Source organism: Neurospora crassa, linkage group VII, assembly GCF_000182925.2.
Source record: "Neurospora crassa OR74A linkage group VII, whole genome shotgun sequence".
Taxonomy (NCBI): Eukaryota; Fungi; Ascomycota; class Sordariomycetes; order Sordariales; family Sordariaceae; genus Neurospora; species Neurospora crassa.
Window position 1 is genome coordinate 1,375,927 of NC_026507.1, and position 20,194 is coordinate 1,396,120.

At 52.3% G+C, this 20,194-nt stretch overlaps 7 protein-coding genes and 1 non-coding gene across 9 annotated transcripts; 5 read left to right on the forward strand and 3 right to left on the reverse strand.

The window, feature by feature from the left end:
- The first annotated feature begins 1,057 nt into the window (after positions 1-1,057).
- On the forward strand, positions 1,058-3,646 carry NCU09715 (alpha,alpha-trehalose-phosphate synthase). Its single transcript, XM_953861.3, has 3 exons — positions 1,058-1,787; positions 1,864-2,236; positions 2,303-3,646. Exons 1-3 carry the CDS (start codon positions 1,487-1,489, stop codon positions 3,198-3,200), a joined length of 1,572 nt encoding a protein of 523 aa, XP_958954.1. The 5' UTR covers positions 1,058-1,486; the 3' UTR covers positions 3,201-3,646.
- A 10-nt stretch (positions 3,647-3,656) lies between these two features.
- On the forward strand, positions 3,657-4,696 carry NCU09714 (hypothetical protein). Its single transcript, XM_953860.2, has 2 exons — positions 3,657-4,295; positions 4,363-4,696. The coding sequence occupies exons 1-2, from the start codon at positions 3,936-3,938 to the stop codon at positions 4,444-4,446; spliced, it is 444 nt and encodes a 147-aa protein (XP_958953.2). The 5' UTR covers positions 3,657-3,935; the 3' UTR covers positions 4,447-4,696.
- On the forward strand, positions 4,541-4,614 carry NCU15335. The gene has a single exon. It is a non-coding gene; the product is annotated as a tRNA-Val (tRNA).
- On the reverse strand, positions 4,679-6,262 carry NCU09713 (hypothetical protein). Its single transcript, XM_953859.2, has one exon. It carries the CDS (start codon positions 6,008-6,010, stop codon positions 5,165-5,167), a length of 846 nt encoding a protein of 281 aa, XP_958952.1. The 5' UTR covers positions 6,011-6,262; the 3' UTR covers positions 4,679-5,164.
- A 900-nt stretch (positions 6,263-7,162) lies between these two features.
- On the forward strand, positions 7,163-10,444 carry NCU09712. 2 transcript variants are annotated; one of them, XM_011397005.1, is made up of 2 exons: positions 7,163-9,943; positions 10,071-10,444. In XM_011397005.1, exon 1 carries the CDS (start codon positions 7,783-7,785, stop codon positions 9,439-9,441), a length of 1,659 nt encoding a protein of 552 aa, XP_011395307.1. In that variant the 5' UTR covers positions 7,163-7,782; the 3' UTR covers positions 9,442-9,943; positions 10,071-10,444. The 2 variants fall into 2 exon arrangements, with proteins under 2 accessions (XP_011395307.1, XP_011395306.1); XM_011397004.1 differs by having other exon boundaries at positions 7,163-10,444.
- An 869-nt stretch (positions 10,445-11,313) lies between these two features.
- On the reverse strand, positions 11,314-14,635 carry NCU09711 (hypothetical protein). The gene is made up of 2 exons (XM_953857.3): positions 14,347-14,635; positions 11,314-14,053 (listed from the first exon to the last, which is right to left on the reverse strand). The coding sequence occupies exons 1-2, from the start codon at positions 14,363-14,365 to the stop codon at positions 11,604-11,606; spliced, it is 2,469 nt and encodes an 822-aa protein (XP_958950.1). The 5' UTR covers positions 14,366-14,635; the 3' UTR covers positions 11,314-11,603.
- Positions 14,636-15,004: 369 nt separating this feature from the next.
- Positions 15,005-17,284, reverse strand: NCU09710 (prenylcysteine lyase). The gene is made up of 3 exons (XM_953856.3): positions 16,936-17,284; positions 16,310-16,833; positions 15,005-16,260 (listed from the first exon to the last, which is right to left on the reverse strand). The coding sequence occupies exons 1-3, from the start codon at positions 17,081-17,083 to the stop codon at positions 15,157-15,159; spliced, it is 1,776 nt and encodes a 591-aa protein (XP_958949.2). The 5' UTR covers positions 17,084-17,284; the 3' UTR covers positions 15,005-15,156.
- A 419-nt stretch (positions 17,285-17,703) lies between these two features.
- NCU09709 (T-complex protein 1 subunit zeta) lies at positions 17,704-20,181 on the forward strand. The gene is made up of 6 exons (XM_953855.2): positions 17,704-17,963; positions 18,044-18,138; positions 18,201-18,222; positions 18,304-18,540; positions 18,603-19,602; positions 19,657-20,181. The coding sequence occupies exons 1-6, from the start codon at positions 17,922-17,924 to the stop codon at positions 19,893-19,895; spliced, it is 1,635 nt and encodes a 544-aa protein (XP_958948.1). The 5' UTR covers positions 17,704-17,921; the 3' UTR covers positions 19,896-20,181.
- The last annotated feature ends 13 nt before the right edge of the window (positions 20,182-20,194 follow it).

Sequence of the window (20,194 nt, forward strand, 5' to 3'; positions counted from 1 at the left end):
TACACGGTATAGCCTGATTGACCCCTCCCCCTGGTTAGGCGCTTGCTGTGGTCTCCCTTGCTGCCCTGGCAGTGACTTTTCTGCTCGGTGTCGTCATGCCCGACAGCTGAATGGATCGTTCTTGGCGTTGGGAGCAAGAGGATTTGAGGAATTTATGAGAAGCTTCCATCATCATTTGAATGCTGCGATGCGGCATCGCGGCCTTGTCATTATGTTGGGCATTTGCCATGTCACGCTCCGGTGATAGAACGAGAGACTATCTGGATACCAATCCGGCGTAAAGTGCAAACCTCATCGTCCCGTTTGGTTTCAGTCAGTAGCACACTTGGTACCGTTCTGTATGTATGTAGGTGCGCTATTTGTGGCCCTTGGCTGAGACGGAGAGGGTTTGCCAATGCTGTGTCTGGAATGGCACACATCAGATGAGAGACAGCAAGAGGTGCCAGGTGATGCGATGTAGTGCGTGCTGGACAAGTCGTGTATGTGTTTCGGGTCTTTGAGGTTGTAGATACATCACTCATGATCGATATGTGCCTATAGGTAGGTAGGTACCTAGGTCTAGACTTCCGTCCGGCGTAGATCGCAGGGCAGTGACACAACTTTGCTCACCGGCTTTGTGTACTGCATAGGGTGTGCCGCTCTTCAAGTTCCCTCAAGCTCAAGGCTCCCGCTCTATGGTATTCCCCTCCATCCCACTTGAAAAGCATTCCATCATCTGGTCCCGAGATCTATTGAATTTACAAAGTGCCTTTTTTTCTTTTCAATCCAGGCCTTTTTTCTGGCCACTTTTGTCCTTTTTGTACCTATCGACCACCGTCCACTCCCGTATTCTGCTGTCTGGTACATACCTATGTACCTCTACTCGTTGCCCGGCCGCCGTAGTTGCTCCGGTCCACGATCCCGATCATCGATTTTTGGAGCTCATGCTCCATCCGTCTTCGACAACCCGCCAATCAGCCCCACCTACGGTTGCATTTGCACTTGCTTGGCGTTTCCCGCTGCTTCTGACAGTGCCCCGCCTTTGCATCTGCTAGCACATCCCGCTTCCAAGCTCTTACAGCGCTGCGCGTCCGCTAGTGCTTCATCGGGGCCTGGGTTGCCCGGTTGACGTACTGCATTCGTTGTTCGCTTCTTTCCAGCCATTCCAAGTTTCCGATCTTCGAACATTGCAATCATTTGCTACCTCGTCCCGTCTTTTTCCTGTCACCCTTCTTTTTCTCTTCCGCCTCCTCTCTCTTACTCCCGTTATACAACCTCTCTCTATATCCCATCTCCTTAGCCGCGGGCCTGCGCATTCGATCAAAGGAGGCCGTCCATAAAACCCACGGGAGACAGCCAGCACAGCCAGTCCCGTCCCGTCCTCTCCAACTTTTGGCGACGCCGTTGTTTTGAAGCATCCCCGCCCATCCATAAATACATCATCGGTCCTCCCCGCCACGATCCGCTATCATCAACCACCACCACCACCACAAACACATCCGCCACAATGCCCGGTGTCATCGAACCAACCGGCTCCGGCCGCTTGCTGCTCATCTCCAACCGTCTGCCCATCACCATCAAGCGCGCCGATGACGGCCAATACACCTTCTCCATGTCCTCTGGCGGTCTCGTCACTGGCTTGAGCGGCCTGGCTAAGAGTACAAAGTTCCAATGGTATGGATGGCCAGGCTTGGAAGTTCCCGAGGCCGAAACCGCCGGCATGAAGCAGCGCCTGAAGGAGGAATACGACGCCATTCCCGTATTCGTTGACGACGAGCTGGCTGATCGTCATTACAACGGCTTTGCGAGTAAGTGCAGCAGTAGTAGCAGCTTCGCCACTTTCTGTTATCCCCTTCTTTGTCTGACATCGGTGCCCCTCCACAGACTCCATCCTCTGGCCGCTATTCCACTACCACCCCGGTGAGATCACGTTCGACGAGTCCGCCTGGGCTGCTTACCGTGAGGTCAACCGCTTGTTCGCAAAGGAAGTTGCCAAGGATGTACAGGACGGAGATATGGTCTGGGTCCACGACTATCACATGATGCTGCTTCCCCAAATGCTGCGCGAGGAGATCGGCGACACCAAGAAGAACGTCAAGATTGGCTTCTTCCTTCACACCCCCTTCCCCAGCAGTGAGATCTACCGCATCCTGCCCGTCCGGGAAGCGCTTCTGTTGGGTATCCTCGACTGCGACCTGATTGGCTTCCACACCTACGACTACGCCAGGCACTTCTTGAGCAGCTGTTCCAGAATTCTGTAAGTCGGAACAGCCATTTCACTCCGATGCGTATGATCGTTAAGCTTGGACTAACAATTTCACAGCCAAACACCAACCACCCCTAACGGTGTCGATTATAATGGCAAATTTGTCACTGTTGGTGCCTTCCCCATTGGTATCGATCCCGAAAAGTTCGTCGAGGGCCTCAAGAAGCAGAATGTCCAGCAACGTATTGCCGCGCTCACACGCAAGTTCGAGGGCGTCAAGCTGATTGTTGGTGTCGACCGTCTCGATTACATCAAGGGAGTGCCGCAAAAGCTGCACGCCCTCGAGGTCTTCCTTACTGAGCATCCCGAGTGGATTGGCAAAATTGTGCTAGTGCAGGTTGCCGTACCAAGTCGACAGGACGTTGAGGAATATCAGAACCTGCGCGCCGTTGTTAATGAGCTTGTCGGTCGCATCAACGGCAAATTCGGCACGGTCGAGTTCATGCCCATCCACTTCCTACACCAGTCCGTCTCCTTCGATGAGCTCACAGCCCTCTATGCTGTCAGCGACGTCTGCTTGGTCAGCTCCACCCGTGACGGAATGAACCTCGTCTCGTACGAGTACATTGCCACACAGCGTGAACGTCATGGTGTCATGATTCTGTCCGAGTTCACTGGCGCAGCCCAAAGCTTGAACGGAAGTCTGATTGTCAACCCTTGGAACACGGAGGAGCTCGCGAATGCGATCCACGACGCCGTTACCATGAGTCCCGAGCAGCGCGAGGCCAACTATCGCAAGCTTGAACGCTATGTCTTCAAGTACACCAGCGCCTGGTGGGGCCAGAGCTTCGTTGCCGAGCTGACAAGGATAAGCGCAGAGGCTGAAAAGAACGCCAATGCGCAAAAAGAGCAGCATCCCATCCGCGAGGGTATTGCCAACGCGGCCAATAAGGCTATTGAGGGTGTGACGGATGCCCTGAAGTCGACCAACCTTACTGGCAATCAAGAGTCGTGAGTGGATGGCGGTTTCTGGCAGCAAGAGTTGGGTTTATAGATGATTTCGGCCGTTCGTCCTTTTTGTTTCTTCGTGACGAGTTGAGCAGTGTTAGCGGGAACCGAAGAGGTTGCAATTGTTAAATAGGCAGCATTATGGGAAAACGGGAATTATGTTTTATGGAATGGCAACTTCTTATTGTCATTATTGACTTGTTGTGGTGCCCGGCGAAGGGAGAATGCCTAGGAATGATCAAAAAGAAAAACAAGTCAATAGAGATAGCATCAAGCCAGGCGTTGATTTAGGAACGCAATTTCTTAGCCGTCTGCGTGTGCCAAGTTGATAGTCAGGTGGGTGATGGCCGTTCGAAGTGAGTGGTCCATGTTCACGTCAATAACGGCTGCCCGCCGTCTACCTGATTTCGGACCACCCATAGGATGGATCCGAGTCAAATTTATACTTCTGATACCTCTAAGTGTCATCTAAGTCAGGATCGCCAGGACGTCGACCAACTCTTCGGCTACACCCGCGCCATAAGGGAAATCCAGGCCCAAGACCCCTGGGAAAACACTGCTTATCCGGTTTGGGCCGGTCTAGCTCCGCGCTAATCCGGCACCCACGCTATATCTCTCCCATATTAGTGTAGTTGAGCATATGGAGGTTTACCATGTGTTTGGTCTGATCATGATATTGACAGTCCTTCGACCTGATGTTCTGTCGTCGGATTCCTCCAGGAGATCCTTTCGGTAGTAATCGATGACGTCATTTCTCCTCGCAGTATCACATCACCGCACCCAAGCTCAAGCTCACCGAGCAATCCTCAACGTCCGAAATCCAAACAAACATCTCCATTTCCAAATTCCATTCATCGCAGCAAAGGCAAAAGACCCTTATTCCAGCTCTGCATACTCTTTTCCAACCGTACAAGTAAAAATTGCAAGCGCAAATCTTCATAACATAATGCCCTCAGACCTCAAGGACAAAAATGGCGAGCCCATCCATGTGGGTGACCACGTGTTTGCTCGCTCCCGCGGTGGAAGACATGAAGGTGAAGTGGAAAAGATTGTCACGAGCAAGGAGGAGGCAGAGAAGGAAGGGGTGAAGCACCCGCCCAAGGTTAGTTTAGGCCCGGGCGAGGAGGAATGGTCGTCAAGGTGCTAACGGAGATGATGGAATTAAACAGGCGCTTTTCACCGACCAGCATGGTCATCATGTGGAGCATAACCCGGAGGCGTTGCAGCATGGGGAATATGCTCCTGGAAAGTAGTTCTCCAGCTTAGGAAAAGTATATCGCTGGGGGCACGTTTGTGATGCACGAGTCAGTATACAAGCTACGAATTTGAGGATGGCTAATATCAATTGGTCCGATGGTGTAGTTGGTTATCACGTCAGTCTAACACACTGAAGGTCCCCAGATCGAGCCTGGGTCGGATCATAGAAAATTTCTCTTTTTCTCTTCTTCGTGGAATGAAGTATTGTTGAACTTTTTTTCACATTCTTCCCGTTGCTTTTTGGTGCCCCGTTTTGTTGCTTTTAGAATCCAGAGTCCATAAGGTTGAACAAAGAGACCAAAACACCAGTCTGCTACAAAAGGCTTCCATTCCATACTCAACCCCCTCGATAACCCTCCCCTTTCACACCAATGTTTGAACCCAAGGGCATCTAAGAAGGCAACCCCAAATGAACCATCATTCTATTATCAGCAATAGTACTCAACTGCCCGCCCGTGAACTGCCCAATAGTGCACTGATCAATCATCATGCCCACCGTCTGCGCCACCTGTACGCAGCTGTTAGTGCTTGTCTGTTTTTGTCCCTTCTCTACAGAGCTCACGAAGAACCATCGTACTATATCATGATATCTAACCCCAAGATCCTTTCATCAGTCATGACTTCATGAAACTGAACACATGCCAGCCCGCATTCATTCCTCCTAACATAATTGCGCCCATCTCCCTGCCCCCTTTCTCCACCGTGCACTCAACCCTAATACCTCAAATCCCTCTTCAAATCCTTTTTCGGCCCATTCAGCATCCGATTAATCACCAACCCGCCCAACGCACTCCCAATCTTCCCCTTGGTGCTATCCTCCCTCCTCCCATCCCCATTCGCCTTGTTCCGATGATCCGTCGCCGCCCCCACCGCCGCCGCCGCCATCGCCGCCGTCAACACCCTTGACCCTTTCCTGCCCGTCCACGGACCGGGTTCCTTGCGCACCCTGATGGCCTCAATGGCAGCGGCGTCGAGCGCGGCGTCGATGCTTCGTCCCCATCGGCTCCTGGAACGTGGGTCACGGCCGCTGTGGTATCCCGTGCTGCCGCTCCGGTGGCTGCTTCTCCCTCGTCTGGTACTTTCGTTGTATCGCTCGGGGGAATACGAGTAGGAGCGTTGACGGTTTAGATTGGCGCGAGGCGGGTAGCGGGAGGAACGGGTACCACTGCCACTGCCGCGATCGCGATCGCGGTCGGGAGAGTGGTGGCGTGATCGAGAGGAACGTTTCTTATTGTTGTTGTTGTTGTTGTGGGTGTGGGTGTAGTTGGTGCTATAGTCAGTGTCGTAGTCGGAGTCGTCCCCATGTCCATGTCCATGTCCATCACGATGGCGGCCGGTTGACCTGGCTCGTGCATCTTTACTATCTTTGTTGAGGCCGAGATTACCAAATGTGGAACTGAGTCTGTCCAGGGCTCGACGGCTTATGGAGCGGTGGCGCTTGGGAGGTGCTGTTGCTGATTGGGAGGGACGGTCGTAGTCGGAGTTATAGTCTGAGTAGTCGTCATCGTGGTAGTGGCGGTCTTTGTTTGAGCCTCGACCTCGCCCGCGGCGTTCTGACATGTTGATGGAATGTGTTCAGTGACTTGACGGAGACTTTGGTGTTCTAGTTTTGGGATGGGGTTGAGAGAGATCAAGGTTGTCTTTGCCGTCGATAAGAATAACACAACTTGTGTCGCAGTCGTGAGCAATAGTGAAAGAAGAAGGATGGAAGAACTAGTGTCAGGGGTCTTGTTTCCGTTATCAAATTTCTCAACGGTGCTTTTGCTCACTCATACCGGTAACTTCGTGAGCTGGAATCGCCACATCATCTGCAGGTTGATAGGGAAACAAGTTCACTTGAACACAACATCCACACACTCAGCCCTAACGTCATACTGCATACACACATCATGCTGGTAGGTTACATTAAAATGTCTTGGCGAGACACTAGACGGACAGGATTGGCTAAATTAAACACAGCACTTTGAGCCGACACGATGAACATTCTCGCATCACTGGAGTGCTTGGTGCTTGGGGACAAGTGACACTCGGGCAGTATCTGTAGAGACGGGAGGCAGCAATTCAGCGAGCACCAACTGGGCGGCTCAGTGTTCAATGCTGACATATAACAGACCAGAAACGTCGAACCACCTATAAACACGCTGCTTCAATAAAATCTTTGAGGTTCGAAGGTAAGGAAAGTGGAAGGGCTAGCGTGAAGTCGACGCCGTTGAGGTCCTGAGCCTCTGAACATCAACATCAACCTTGACTCCACGACCCCGACATGCCGCCCGCTGTCATGTACCGGTCTTGATCTTAAAGGTCGCGCTCGCGTGGCCACTATCAACATCACCACAGACACTCCCTCCCTGACGAAGAAATGATCTAATAGGAAGATGGCACTAATGATGTTATGATCGAAGATGACCACCGCCAAACCACAGCGATGGAGACTGCTACAGTCATATAACAACATTTATGAAGGTGGGTTCTATACGAATTCTCAGAATTACTATTTCCTTAATGTATGGGCCCCGACCTGGAGGTGCTTTTTTGACCGCGGCAGATGCACTGCAAAGGGAAGTGGCCCTTGTCTCCAGCTGCCGCAGGCGTTGCATTAGGAGACCAGGACAGGTACGTAGAGGTACCCCTGCAAGTATCATCGATGAAAATGACCAATTACAATCGTTTGCGCTCGCTGTTACATGGCGCCGGCTAGGTATAATAGCGCCAGCGAACACAGCAACAGGGCAGGGAACCAACATCCGCCTGCAGTGTTTCCTTCCTCTTTATCTGTTCAACTTTCGTCCTCCCATAACTTACCTCTACCTGCCTAGAGATAATCGATAGAATAACTCGACTCTGACCCGCGAACCTGATCGGAAGAAATGGGAACGGAAAGTCACGATACCGCCCCGGGGCCCTATCATGCTCATCAACGCATCTATATGGTGTTCACATTCGGACAGGGTAGTCCACAACGGGAGCAACCGCGCTTATGATACGGTAGCTGGCGCGCTTACTCGCAGACAACCTCATGCCCCTGGCGAAGGACACCCAGCGCTTACGGGCCCTTCCCGGACCACTATGTATCTCCTTGGGTCTCCAGTCGGCATATTCTTCAATAACCTGGTATGAACTACTAGCTTTGAGTAGTGTAGCTCTACTATTTGGAACTCGGACACTTCCCGAGCGCTAACTGACGGCATCCCATCATGATGGCTATGCACAACCCCGGTTGGCCTAGAGAATATTGAAGACATATAACGAGCTATAGTCTTGCATAGCCAGTCAATAAATCCAATACCTCTTCAGAGCCCTCGAAAGCGGTTCATCTCGCTCTAACCTCCAAAATGTGCACCTTCTGTTACACCCCCTATATCGGGTGCCCAAAAGGACGACGGCACTACTACCTCCAATGGTTAAAATGCAAGACAGCCATCAAGAACGGCCACAGTTACTGTCCCATCGGCGAATCCACCGAGGTTAGAGAACTCCAGAAACTTTCTGGGAATGTTCTGGCTTGCCCGTTCCATACCCATATCGCCATACAACAAATTGAGTTCGAGTTCCGCCAACGAGACGAAGTCCCAAGCCCGATAGACTCATCCGACCCTTCTTCTCCCACAACGTCCAACACAACTTATGTGGCTTCTGACGATGAATCCGAGATTGAGTTCAGCCAAGCAGGTCAGAAGTCCTTACACCGGCCTTCTAGCACCGCAGTATACCTCGACCTAAGGTTTCCCAAACCCGGTCCCATCAAGCGGCACAAGTCAGCAACAACTACGAAGACGGAGACCAGAAAAATACAACGAAGCACGGGCAGGAGCCAAGACAGCCAAAGTGAACCAAATACAGCCATTATTTGCGTCAATTCTGTTCCCAGAACGAGCAGTAGCAGCAGCAGCAGCAGCAGCAAGAGAGGCCCGGTCATCAGTCCAGGCCTCCCAGCTAGCCCGGCTGCCTATCGTCAGAATCGAAGTCAACCCCAGACACAACTACATGCCAAACTTACCTTGAAGGCACTTACCGAGGTTGATGAAAGCAAAAAAGAGTTGAAGAGCGCCAACAAGCTCTCAGAACCAGCCTGCTGCCCACCCAGTCCTCCTCCACCCGAAATCATTACAACCTTACCGACACCAGTTGACCAGGGCAATCCATCCAACCCTGACCTTTTGACTCGCCGCCTGGGACCCTCGACGACACTTACCATAACGATTACCAAAGCCCCAAAACTCAACATTCAAAAAATCACATCTTCCAAGTCCGAGCCAGATCTGAAGTCAACATCCAAAGGTCTCGAATCCAGTAACTCCACAACCACCTCTACTTCTCACACATTTGATTCCTTCCTCACTCCCTCCGGTACTCTTCAACCAGACTCTAACACTGCCAACACGCCAACCACGACAACCAAGACCAGCAGCAGCAGTAGTAGTAGTAGCAGCCTCCGCAGCCGCAGCGGCAGCCTCTTCACCCGTCTAAAAGACGGTACGACAACAACACTCCATCACTCCGCGCTAAGTCGTACACTCAGCGCCAGCACCACCACCACCAACACCAACCGCCGCCGTCAAGCATCAGCCACACACCCAAAGAACGTCGCGCCATGGGACCAGGTGCTTTTACCGGCCTCGATCTCCAAGCCTGTCAATCTTGAAGTTGGAGTGAATGCCTCTACCAGGAAACCAACAAACCTAGCGGTAGACGAAATCACCAATTGCACTAGCTCGGAAACAAAGGCAATTGAGGGTCACCTCCAAGAGAGGAGGTTAGGGGGCCAAGGTCCGAGGACAGCGCCGTTGCCAGCCGAGATGGAGGCCATGATGTCGAGATTGGAATCGGTCGGAGTTGGTGTTGGGCTTGGGATCGGACTGGGAGTTGTTACGCGTGATACTGATGAGGGAAAATTTGTATCTGGACATAAAAGGAGTTGTTCGGCTACTATGTTACAGCGGAGAATGGGAATAGGGCTGGGCGGCTTGAGGAAGAAGAGCGAAGGTAGTTGATCGGGTGGCTGTGCGTTCTTGCCTTCGGGGCTTTTTGGTCGACGTTGAACAGATAGGTAGGAAACGATTGGTCAGCCTGAAGTGGGCATTGAGGCATTGTCGGTGGAATGTGACAGACCGTACGAGGGAAAATGCATGCCAAGTCTACCTGTTCTAGTGAATGATCATTCTACCTCACCGTCGTCCCAACATACATCTCGATAGGTACACTTGCGTTATACATTAGTTTAGCTTAGCCAATGAGCCACCTCAAGGATGAACGAAATGAGTACATAACGGGCGGTATCCCACCACTTATTCTTCTGCACCCTTCTGTTTCTTTTCTCGGTTACCGACCCCCTCTTTTACCTCTATTCATCCCAGAGTCTCCTTTTTTTTCTCTCTCCGAGCTAAGGTACCCTAGCTACATGTAAAGAGGAGCTTTGTGGTTCTGTCGCAATGGCCGAAAGATAAATCAAAGTGGAAAAGGACGAATGGTACATCAAACGCCACTTTGGTCGCCGTAGGTCACCTCTCTTCCAAAAACTCCAATCACCTCAACGACGCACGAACACGGTCTTTGCCTACCTACCACCGGCAGCCCCTTCTCAAAGCCTCCGGGCTGATCACGCTTTAACATACATACCTAGTCACCCTTTCATCTAGACCGCAGCGCAAGCCGTTACCTCCTATACCTCTCCCCATGGAGCCTGTGTTGTCAACATCAAATGCCAACTTCAAGTCGAGATACCTCAATGCTAGGTACCGATAGCCAGCAAAACGAATATCTTTATCTTAGACAACACTTCAGTTACAACGCTAAGAGATTCGACAACACATTTGCCGGGGGTGGATATGGTTTAATCTGGACAGCCAGGTATTGGGTTATTTAGAAGGTCTTGGTCATGACACTTACGGGTCAATCAATGTCTTTCTCACATACCTATACTAGAGGATCGTTTCACTCAACGGTACAATCAAGTCACAAGCTACTCAAGTAAAATATAAATGAAGTGAATGCAACCTCAGTGCCTCCAAAAAAAAAAAAGGGGGTATTAGTATTCATGTTAATGTTTCTGTTGGTCGTTATATGTGTGATGGGACCCAATTGTGGAAGGACCAGTAGCGCCGTGTATACTTGGGCCCATGCAAGTGTGTAAGTCTAGGTGGTGGCAGGAACTATGGTAATTCGTGAGGGCCGTGTCCGTAGGTACCCTCGGCGACGAGCTGGTTACCCATGGTGCTATCCACGCGGGGATCGACCTTGTTGAGGATGTCGTGCTTGTGGAAGCCGGCTGTGGTGGGCGCTGGGCCGGAGGTAGGTAGGGTGTTCGCCAAAGGGTTGGATGGGGTTCATGTTGGCGGTTGAGTGGGTGTTTGTCTGGTCGGCGCAGGCGCGGCGAGTTGCTCGATCGATTGAGGAGACATAGTGTATTGTAGGCATGAGTGATGTGAGACTATACTAGGTACGTATGGGGTAATGTAGACTTGCGTAAGGTGGTGGTTGGTACCGCCGATAAAGAAATAAGAAGTATCGTTTAAATGTTTGTGTCGATGTTGGAATGAAACCGTTATGGTCGTATGCTAGCCAAGAAATTGATGTTGTGTACCCGCTCAGTTCAAAGTCCACAGTTAGTCATTCTCGCCTTTCTTTGACAAAATTTGGCCGAATGAAGAAGGACTATGCTGAGCCTGTTGGCATTGGCTGATCTCATTTTACCCAACCCACGTCACGTAGACAAGGCAGTTAGCAACGTTTGGAAGCATACCTACCCCTGGAGCTTACTTTGCCAGGACCTACTTCGCGATCTCAAAGTGCTGATATCGATACACATCTCCGACGAGCCCGCAATAAGTGACAAACGTAGAGATCCATACACGCTTCCTAAGAGTCACGGGTGGTCGAAAAGTAGACAAACATATGTCTTGCTACATACCTAGCTACTGAATGTGAACCATAGAGCTCATTCCAATCCATCACCCATCATCGAGGTCTGCAGAAAATCTCTCATACAAGACATCAAACCAGCTTGAAACCATAAACTCCTGGGCATCACTAAAGTTTCCATCGTAATCGTGTCGTTAAACAGGCAATTGTCCACCTATTCTTCCTTTCGTAAAAAAAAACTGGAAAAAAGCAAAGTCATCGACAATCATGGCAGCTCTTCAAAGTCAAACACCGTTTAATACGGCGAGTTGACGATATCTTCCCTCCTCAGCCTCTGAGCAGCCGGCGTCCGAGGGCCACCGACCCTGTTACTTGAACCTCTCCTCGCGGCGTCGAGGAAATCTCCAGCAATGCTCTCTCTTGTCGGCTTCTTGAGACGAGTGTGATCAACCATGTTTACCTCGTGCGGAAGTGCGACGATCACGTTCTTGTCAGTACCGAACTTGAAGTCGTCAGCCTTGACATCGTCCGTATATCGCTTGATCAGATACGGTGTCTTCCGGCCGGTGAGCACCTTCCTAAGGTTCCACTCAATGATATACGGTCCAGTGGCGGTAATAATGCTGGTTTCCTCAGTTCCGGTACCAGTGTTGAACTTGGCAGGCGTGAAGTTAACAGGCTTGCCAGTCTCATGGGTGAACTGGGCCACATGCTCGGGAGTCAGAGCGAGACGGCGTGGCTGAGGCTTCGAGTCGGCAGCAAAGGACTTCTCGAATCCAAGCTTACCCTCATTCTTGCCTCCCTTTTGCAGGGCATCGACCAGCAGGAGGTAGTTGCGGCAAGTGGCAAGGACCCAGCGACCGTCGGCAGAAACATCAAGACCGAGAATGGGCTCACCAAGAGCGGGAATGTGTGTCTTGGCATTGATGCCGAGGCGGTCAAACAGACGAATGTCACCCTTGTTGGATGCCACGGCGATGTAACCCTTCTCGGTAGTCGCGAGGGCGGAGAAGTCGTTCTTGCTCGCGTACTGCTTGAGCTGGCTGTCGACAAGCTTGGTACCAGAAACGCGGGGATCTATACGGTAGAGGGCGTTGCGGCTGATACCCAAGAAGGTAGGTTCGTGAGTCATCTGGGCAAACTTGTTTTCAGGTGCAAATGTAACAACGGGAATGTCGTCATGAACCTTCCACTCGTCGACGACCTTGCCGTACTCGAGATCCATACGATACAGCTTGTTCGGGTCACCATCTTTTTGCAGGACAAGATTCCGATCCTCGTTGTGAAGCATGACCTTGGTAGGCGAGAAGAGCTCGCCCTTTGGCGTCTCGACCTTGGAGATGTTTGTGCTGAACTCAAGATGGTTGCTGGGCGTATGCTTGAAGACACCAATCTTAGAGCCACGAACAACAAAGGAGCGATCGTGCTTGTAACCGACAGCGATCGACTTGTTGGTGTCGGTGTCCTTGGGCTTGTATTCAACATCGTCCTCCTCCTCGTCAGTGTCGTAGTGTTCGCTCTGGGGACCATCATCCTCGGCATCCTCAAACTCCTCCTCTTCTTCCTCCTCCTCGACAGGCTGGTCTTCAAGTACCAGATCGTTGAAAGCATCGAGAACGTAGTTCTGTTCAGTCTCCTTGATCTTGCCCCACTTCATCTCGTTCTGTTGCTCCCAGAGAGCAGACGTCAAACCTTCTTGGAATCGGTCGAGGGTGGGCTGATCCTTGAAACGCAGTAGCCACGAATAAGCTGAGCCATCGTCTGTGAACTGGTTGAAGATGAAAGAGAGATATTCGGGGTTGAAGACTGGGTTGATCTCGGAGCTGATGGGAATGCCGAGCCACTCGCGGTCGGGAGTCGAGACTTGCAACCAGTACTTCCAGTTGCCAATTTCGGAGACTGTTGCTGTAACGGAATCGGCCTGAAGGACAAATGATCCTGAGGGAAAGTCGTAGAAATGTAGCTCTCCCTTTTCGGCGGCCATAACCTCACGGGCCTCGGGAGGTACCGTGGCCTTAGGAGGGCTATAATTCCTTTCTTTCTTGGCAGGCGTAGACTTGACGGGAGTAGACTTGGCGGGCGTAGAGGAGCCTGTCGCAGCGTTCTCCCGCTTGACACTGGTGTTGGATGAGTGTAGAGGCATGGCGTCGATGGAGTCAATTGATCGCGTAAGGAGGGCCGGGCTGTGGATGGGACTAGCCTGGGGAATCGGTGGCTCGTCAAAAAACTCGAATTGCTGAAGGTCTTCTTCCGTGGCCAAGGTATTCGGCTTGCGATATTTGCGCTCGTACTGGCACTGTTTGGCGGCAAGCTGAAACTGATCGACCAGCGAGGATGAGATGGCCGTGTCGCAAACAAACTCGTAGACGTCTCCCACGTCTCCGCTCAGGTCGCGCCAGGCCAGGACGTGATCACCACCTTCTCTCTGTTCAACGCGCAAGTGAAGGGCCTCGTCGAGTAAAAATGTCTTTTCGTCGCGTTCGGCAGCGAGGATGTCGGCGTCGATGTCGGCGTCCTCACCTTCCTCTTCGGCGAGCAACTCGGCCTCTCCCTCTTCGTATACTCGCTGTACGACGAGCTGGTACTGGAAGTCTTGCGCGGTGCGACGGATGCGCGCCGAGGCGTCCTTGAAGAGGAGTTCGGAATATCCCTTGGGAGAAAGTGGTCTGACGAGGTAGAGCTGGCCTTGGGGAAGCTCAACTAGCGTTTCCTGGTTGTTACCGGAACCAAACAGAAGCTTGGCCGCTATAGGGTAAACGTCAACGTCAGCCAATGATCGTAACGAGGTTTTGAAGAGTTGATGTTCGCGTAGATTGGGTAATGTGATGGGTCAAGGTTGAATGGGCGTGGTGTGCTGTGTGAAGACCATCGATCGTGAGGAAGGCAAGAGGTGTAGTAGAGTGGGCGCGTTGCGGGGGTTACCAGTAGCCCAGCGTTGCTTCCTGGTGGATGCTCCCACCACTGACCAGGGACGCCAGCGATCATATGCCAACGGTGGGGGAGGGGGATTCGGGCTTGATCTGCCCATCACGACTTACCTCCTCTGAGGACAAACATTGCTGCCGTCGGTCAATATGATACTTGATTAATCGTATTGGACGTGATGATATGAGCTTGCTCAGCGAGCACCCGGCGTACACGGTGCGTTGTCGCTGACGGTGAAAGTTGAAGGGAAGGAGGATGATGTCGAAGGGGAAAAGTAAACAGACCCCGAGAGATAGAGAGGATAGCGCTCTAATCAGTGGGGACGTTCAGTTGCATGTTCTGGCCTTCTTTGCCTTCTGGAACCAACCTCGAGTGCAGGGCAGGGCAGCAGCCAGCTTCGACTCTGGGGGGAGACAGTGTGTAGTGGTACGTACCACGCGGAACGTGCCGGCAAAAAGCTGCGTCATAACAGGGCGGAGCGTGGCGGTGCATGTTGCACGAGCCAATCAAGATCATGATCTCCAACGCCACACATGGCCAAAAGCCAAGAACGAAGCCAAGTCACTGATTGATGCGTGCCGCCGCTCATGCTTCGTTGTCTCACTTTCAACAGGCAACAAAGGGAGGCGTTTGACTGTGAATGTCCTAATGTTCTGCAGCGTAATCATCACCTGAGTCTGTTGAGAATCGTCATCCGACATTAAACATCATGAACGGCCCTTGTGCCATCTAGTCGATGCCAGGAGATTCCAACGAGCACAAGCTAGAATGGTGTGTGATTTTGAGTCTCATCTATTACTTCGCTCGTATATACCATAACTAACTAACCAAGGACAAACGCTTGAAAAGCAAGGAACAACTGAAAACCCGTGAAACCCCCAAAGGTTTGGTAGTTTTCTCCGCATAGAAAAAGGTCGTGTGCGTTAAAGGTCCGCCAGCGGCATCTCGGGCAGTTCCGTAGGCCGTGTCTTGGGAACTTCACCCGCCTTCCGCACTCCTCCCTTACCAGCGCCTCTTCCTGCTCTGTCACAAGTCATCTTGAGCTGCTGGCCTGGCGCCAGGCTGCCATCATGACTCTGGACACCTCCGCTCTCTACTCCCCTCATGTCATCCACAATCAGTCTCGCCACGTTTTTGCCCATCAAAGCGTTGGTCTCCATAGTCGAGATGAAGCTCTCCATACCAGAGGTGTAGTAAAAGCCGGCTCCGACAATGGGGTCCTGGAATGTTACCCGAGGCTCGGCCTTGGGATACGAGTAAAAGACATGGGGATAGTACCACGAAATGGGGCTGACTTCAGCACTTGACTGGTCGTTTGGCTCGGCAATAAACGTCTCTGGGACCTTGACACCAAAGAGACGGCTGAGAAACTCGGGAGTGACCTTTTCAGGAGAAAAGATCTTGTAGGCGTACTCCTCCTTCTGAGTCTTGGGATTCACCAGCTTACGCAACATGCTAATGCTGAAGAAGCCAGCGCTTCCCGCGCCTGCCACCCCCGATGTAGCGTTATCAGTCTTGCCGAGTGTTGTTAGCACTGTTCCGGGGAGAGCTTTGGGGTTCTCCAGACCAAAGAATCCGGGGCTGTAGCGGAAGGGCGAGGTGAAAATGGTGACATGAAGCCGCACATAAGGTATCTCGTCAATGTGGGTTTCCAGCACACCATCCGCGATGTCGATATTGCTGAATTGGTGTGGGTTGGCGAGGATGACATTGTCGAACTCCACTGGGTAGGATGTGTCCTCCTGGGATGACGAATGAATAGCCCGGAGGCTGTACTTGGCGGAAGTGGTGTCTTCGCTTCCGGTTTTCGCGAAAGAGATAGATGATACCGAGGTGTTGAGCATGATGGTCGCCCCCGATCTCTCAACCATCTTCTGGAATATCTGCCAGTTGCCACCCTGAACCGCTGTCGCGCCCGCGGGCGCCATCGCAACCATGGTATCGAGTCCATGGAGGCGTCCAATATTGGTGGCGTAGTTGACCCGGGTGCTGGCTTGAACAATGTCGTGGGCATAAGCACCATAAATCTGGGCTCTGTCAGTCAAACAGTCGACCAAGACTCGTTTCGCAACTTACATTATTCGCTTTTAGGAACTCCTCGCCAGTCGCCCCCGTGGCAGAGGCCAAATCGAGATCATATGCGCGTTGTGTCAGGGACTTGAAGGGAAAGTACGGTTCTTCGTACATGCGCAAGAATTTGGAAACCGTCTCCTGAACGAGGTCATTTGTCCGCTTGGGGGTCCGAATGCCGTACTTCCAGACGATGTGCCAGAGCTGGGAGATCCAGCTGCTGCTCGTGTCGATTTCAAAGACAAAATTCTCGCCGTCCCAGATTCCCATTTTGGGGTCGGAGCCTACGTCGGGATCCTTCTTTCGTAAGCCAAATTCCTCCACCGACTGGTTGAGGATGTAGTTCTTCTCGATGAAGATGCTGGCTCCCAGTTCCATTCGAAGTGAGGGGTCATCATAGGGGTTAATGGTGAGACTCCGTCCACCAATATGATCTGTCTTTTCGAAAATGGTGATGTTGACATTGACGTTGTATTGGTCGGCATACTTGCGCAAGTGGTAGGCGGCGGAAGCCCCGGCTGCCCCAGCTCCTGTGTGGTGTATTAGCTTCTTGCAAGTGGAAACGATGTGTACGGAGAAATCGAGACCAAGAAAATAATTCCATGTTAATAAAGACAGAACTGGAAACTCACCGATGATGGCGACCTGTCGCACTGGTGTTTCTCTGTCATCGACGTTGTCCCCCTCGATGACATCGTCGGGAATTCTGCGGGCAAGAGCTGGCGATATAAACAACAGCAGTGCCGTAGCGGCGGACTGTAAATCGCATGGCAGTCTCATGTTGTGTTTGGGAACCGGCGATAGGTAGGTTTGTGTTGCTTTCGTTTACATGGATAGGTTGAAGCAAAAGCACTTTAATGAACTTGATGGTATGAGAAATAGGTGAAGGAGGGAAACACTTCTTTACGTATTTGAAGAGTTACTATCTGACTTTGATGTTGAATTTCTGACAAGTCGTTCCAAGGGAACGCGGTGTAACACAAGCGGATTTGTCGCAGCTTTATTCTCAATACAGTAGGGGTTCAGTTGGTATCAAATAAAGAGCTCTTCCAACCGTCCCGTCGTAGTGAGCCGCGTTGCACGCTATCGGAAAGTGGCATGAAGCCGTTAAAGTGATATGCGAGTACGTCACTCTCCTACATGCCTTTGTGTAAAAGAAGGTACCGCTCTATTGCCTTCCCTGGGGATTGCTTGAGATGTCACTAACATCCACATGGAATGGAAGGCCAGGCCACCTGATGGCGGAAACAGGCAGCTCAGTTACAGTACCACAGTACCTGGGCTAGGTAGGTTGTGCGGGAGGTGGTCCTAGCTTCCTTCTTGTTCCATGCCCGGCACCCCACCGCCTGCCACCGCCCCTCCATGCCAGCACGGCACGCCCAGAAAGAATGCCAGCACTGACGGGAGCGGGACCAGCACCTCACAAGCTGTACCTACGACAGGAGCTGCCTGCCGCCTCCGCCCAAACCGTCGCCTGGACTGGAACACGACGGAAAAAAAAGCTAACGCAGGATCGGGGAACAGCTCCTTTACATGCCAAAGAACATCCCACCCCGCAATCGCATCTCTCCTACACAAACAATCTCGATATCCTCGTCCCATCCACTGTTAATCCGCCATGTCTGCTGCCCAGCTTCTCAACCCCAAGGCCGAGTCCCGGGTACGAACGATCTTTCTGTCAAGCCCCCCTCGGGGCCCGAGCGAGTTGGTGCATGTCCTGTTTGCTAACCATGTCAACAGCGGCGGGGCGAAGCTCTCAAGGTCAACATCACCGCGGGTGAGGGCCTCCAAGATGTCCTCAAGTCCAACCTGGGGCCCTCGGGCACCATCAAGATGTACGCAAGCTCCGATGGCAACTTACTAGTTTTACTTTTGGCTAACAACAAGTGCAATGCAGGCTTGTCGATGGCGCCGGTCAGGTACGAATTCCATAAAGGGGGTGGAAGGCGGGGATGGATGCCATCATCACAGCATACTGACCGCCCTGCGATGCACAACAGATCAAGTTGACAAAGGATGGCAACGTCCTCCTCCGTGAGATGCAAATACAAAACCCGACAGCTGTTATGATCGCCCGTGCTGCGACCGCCCAAGACGACATTTGCGGTGACGGCACAACGTCGGTGGTGTTGTTGGTGGGAGAGCTCCTCAAGCAGGCCGATCGTTACATCTCCGAGGGTCTTCACCCCAGGATAATCACAGATGGTTTCGAGATCGCCAAGACCGAGGCGCTCAAGGTCAGCATCCCTCGTCGCTTTTGTTTGTTCCCGTCCGTGGAGCACTCCTGACACTGTCGCAGTTCCTCGATCAATTCAAGCTCCCTCGCGAGGTCGACCGCGAGCTCCTCCTCTCCGTCGCCCGTACATCGCTTGCCACCAAGCTTAGCGCCAGCCTGGCCCAGAGCTTGACCGCCGATATTGTCGATGCCGTCCTCGCTATCTACCAGCCCCCGGCCAAGCCCGACCTTCACATGATTGAGATCATGACCATGCAACACCGCACCGCCTCTGACACCCAGCTTATCCGCGGTCTTGCCCTCGATCACGGCGCCCGCCATCCCGATATGCCCAAGCGCGTCGAGAACGCCTATATCCTCACCCTCAACGTCTCCCTCGAATACGAAAAGTCCGAGATCAACTCTGGCTTCTTCTACTCTAGTGCCGAGCAGAGGGACAAGCTCGTGGAGAGTGAGCGTCGTTTCGTCGACGCCAAGCTGAAGAAGATTGTCGAGCTTAAGAAGGAGGTCTGCGGCAACGATCCCACCAAGAACTTTGTCATCATCAACCAAAAGGGTATCGACCCTTTGTCTCTGGATGTGTTGGCCAAGAACGGTATCCTCGCTCTCCGGAGAGCGAAGAGGAGGAATATGGAGAGACTTCAGCTCGTCTGCGGCGGTGTTGCTCAGAACAGTGTCGACGACCTTTCACCGGAGGTTCTCGGCTGGGCTGGCCTTGTCTACGAGCAACAGCTTGGCGAGGAGAAGTACACTTTCATCGAGGAGGTCAAGGACCCCAAGTCCGTGACCCTCCTTATCAAGGGCCCCAATGCGCACACCATCACCCAGCTCAAGGATGCCGTCCGCGACGGTCTCCGCAGTGTCTACAACATGATTGTCGACAAGAGTGTGGTTCCCGGTGGTGGCGCTTTCCAGGTTGCTTGCGCTGCTCATCTCAAGAGCGATGCCTTCACAAAGACGGTCAAGGGCAAGGCCAAGTGGGGTGTCGAGGCTTTTGCCGATGCCCTTTTGGTTATTCCCAAGACGCTTGCCGCCAACGCCGGTCTTGACGTTCAAGATTCTCGTAAGTCATGTTTCTCCTCTACCAGCTTTGCACATGCTAACTGTTCGTCTTCAGTCGCTGCTCTTCAAGACGAGCAAGCCGAGGGCAATGTGGTTGGTCTCGATCTTGCAACTGGCGAGCCTATGGACCCCACACTGGAGGGTGTTTATGATTCGTTCAGAGTATTGAGGAACTGCGTCGCTTCCAGTGCCGGCATCGCATCTAACCTGTTGTTGTGCGACGAGCTTCTCAAGGCGAGACAGATGGGTAGGGCTGGAGGTCCTGGACCTGGCATGGACGGTCCTGATTCTTAAACAATTGTGTAAATCGTCTGCATGTAAGATACCTATTGAAAAACTAATACATGGCGATGAAGGTCAAAGACACAACTTCATGCTGTCCTTTCTGCTTATTTCTCAACGCATACCCCTGGGGCTTCCTTGATAATCCACACCTCAGGGGTTGGCTGGTCCTGTCTGAGCAAGGGCCATATCAACAACCCTGGACAATACGGGACCTGGAACCGACTCCACGGATCATAGCGGGGCCCGCTGAAAACTTACCCCGCCAAAATTTGATGGTCCCGCTGTTGCATTGGAGTTCAGTTGCCCAG

Excerpts from the sequence above, each read along its gene's own strand:
- NCU09715 (XM_953861.3), top strand. The coding sequence starts at position 1,487 with ATGCCCGGTGTCATCGAACCAACCGGCTCCGGCCGCTTGCTGCTCATC. Across the intron at positions 1,788-1,863 it reads TCATTACAACGGCTTTGCGA|ACTCCATCCTCTGGCCGCTA; the intron begins GTAAGTGCAGCA and ends GCCCCTCCACAG. Across the intron at positions 2,237-2,302 it reads AGCAGCTGTTCCAGAATTCT|CCAAACACCAACCACCCCTA; the intron begins GTAAGTCGGAAC and ends ACAATTTCACAG.
- NCU09714 (XM_953860.2), top strand. The coding sequence starts at position 3,936 with ATGACGTCATTTCTCCTCGCAGTATCACATCACCGCACCCAAGCTCAA. Across the intron at positions 4,296-4,362 it reads GGGTGAAGCACCCGCCCAAG|GCGCTTTTCACCGACCAGCA; the intron begins GTTAGTTTAGGC and ends GGAATTAAACAG.
- NCU09713 (XM_953859.2), bottom strand. The coding sequence starts at position 6,010 with ATGTCAGAACGCCGCGGGCGAGGTCGAGGCTCAAACAAAGACCGCCAC.
- NCU09712 (XM_011397004.1), top strand. The coding sequence starts at position 7,783 with ATGTGCACCTTCTGTTACACCCCCTATATCGGGTGCCCAAAAGGACGA.
- NCU09710 (XM_953856.3), bottom strand. The coding sequence starts at position 17,083 with ATGAGACTGCCATGCGATTTACAGTCCGCCGCTACGGCACTGCTGTTG. Across the intron at positions 16,834-16,935 it reads GCGACAGGTCGCCATCATCG|GAGCTGGGGCAGCCGGGGCT; the intron begins GTGAGTTTCCAG and ends TACACCACACAG. Across the intron at positions 16,261-16,309 it reads AGTTCCTAAAAGCGAATAAT|ATTTATGGTGCTTATGCCCA; the intron begins GTAAGTTGCGAA and ends GACAGAGCCCAG.
- NCU09709 (XM_953855.2), top strand. The coding sequence starts at position 17,922 with ATGTCTGCTGCCCAGCTTCTCAACCCCAAGGCCGAGTCCCGG. Across the intron at positions 17,964-18,043 it reads ACCCCAAGGCCGAGTCCCGG|CGGCGGGGCGAAGCTCTCAA; the intron begins GTACGAACGATC and ends CCATGTCAACAG. Across the intron at positions 19,603-19,656 it reads TCTTGACGTTCAAGATTCTC|TCGCTGCTCTTCAAGACGAG; the intron begins GTAAGTCATGTT and ends GTTCGTCTTCAG.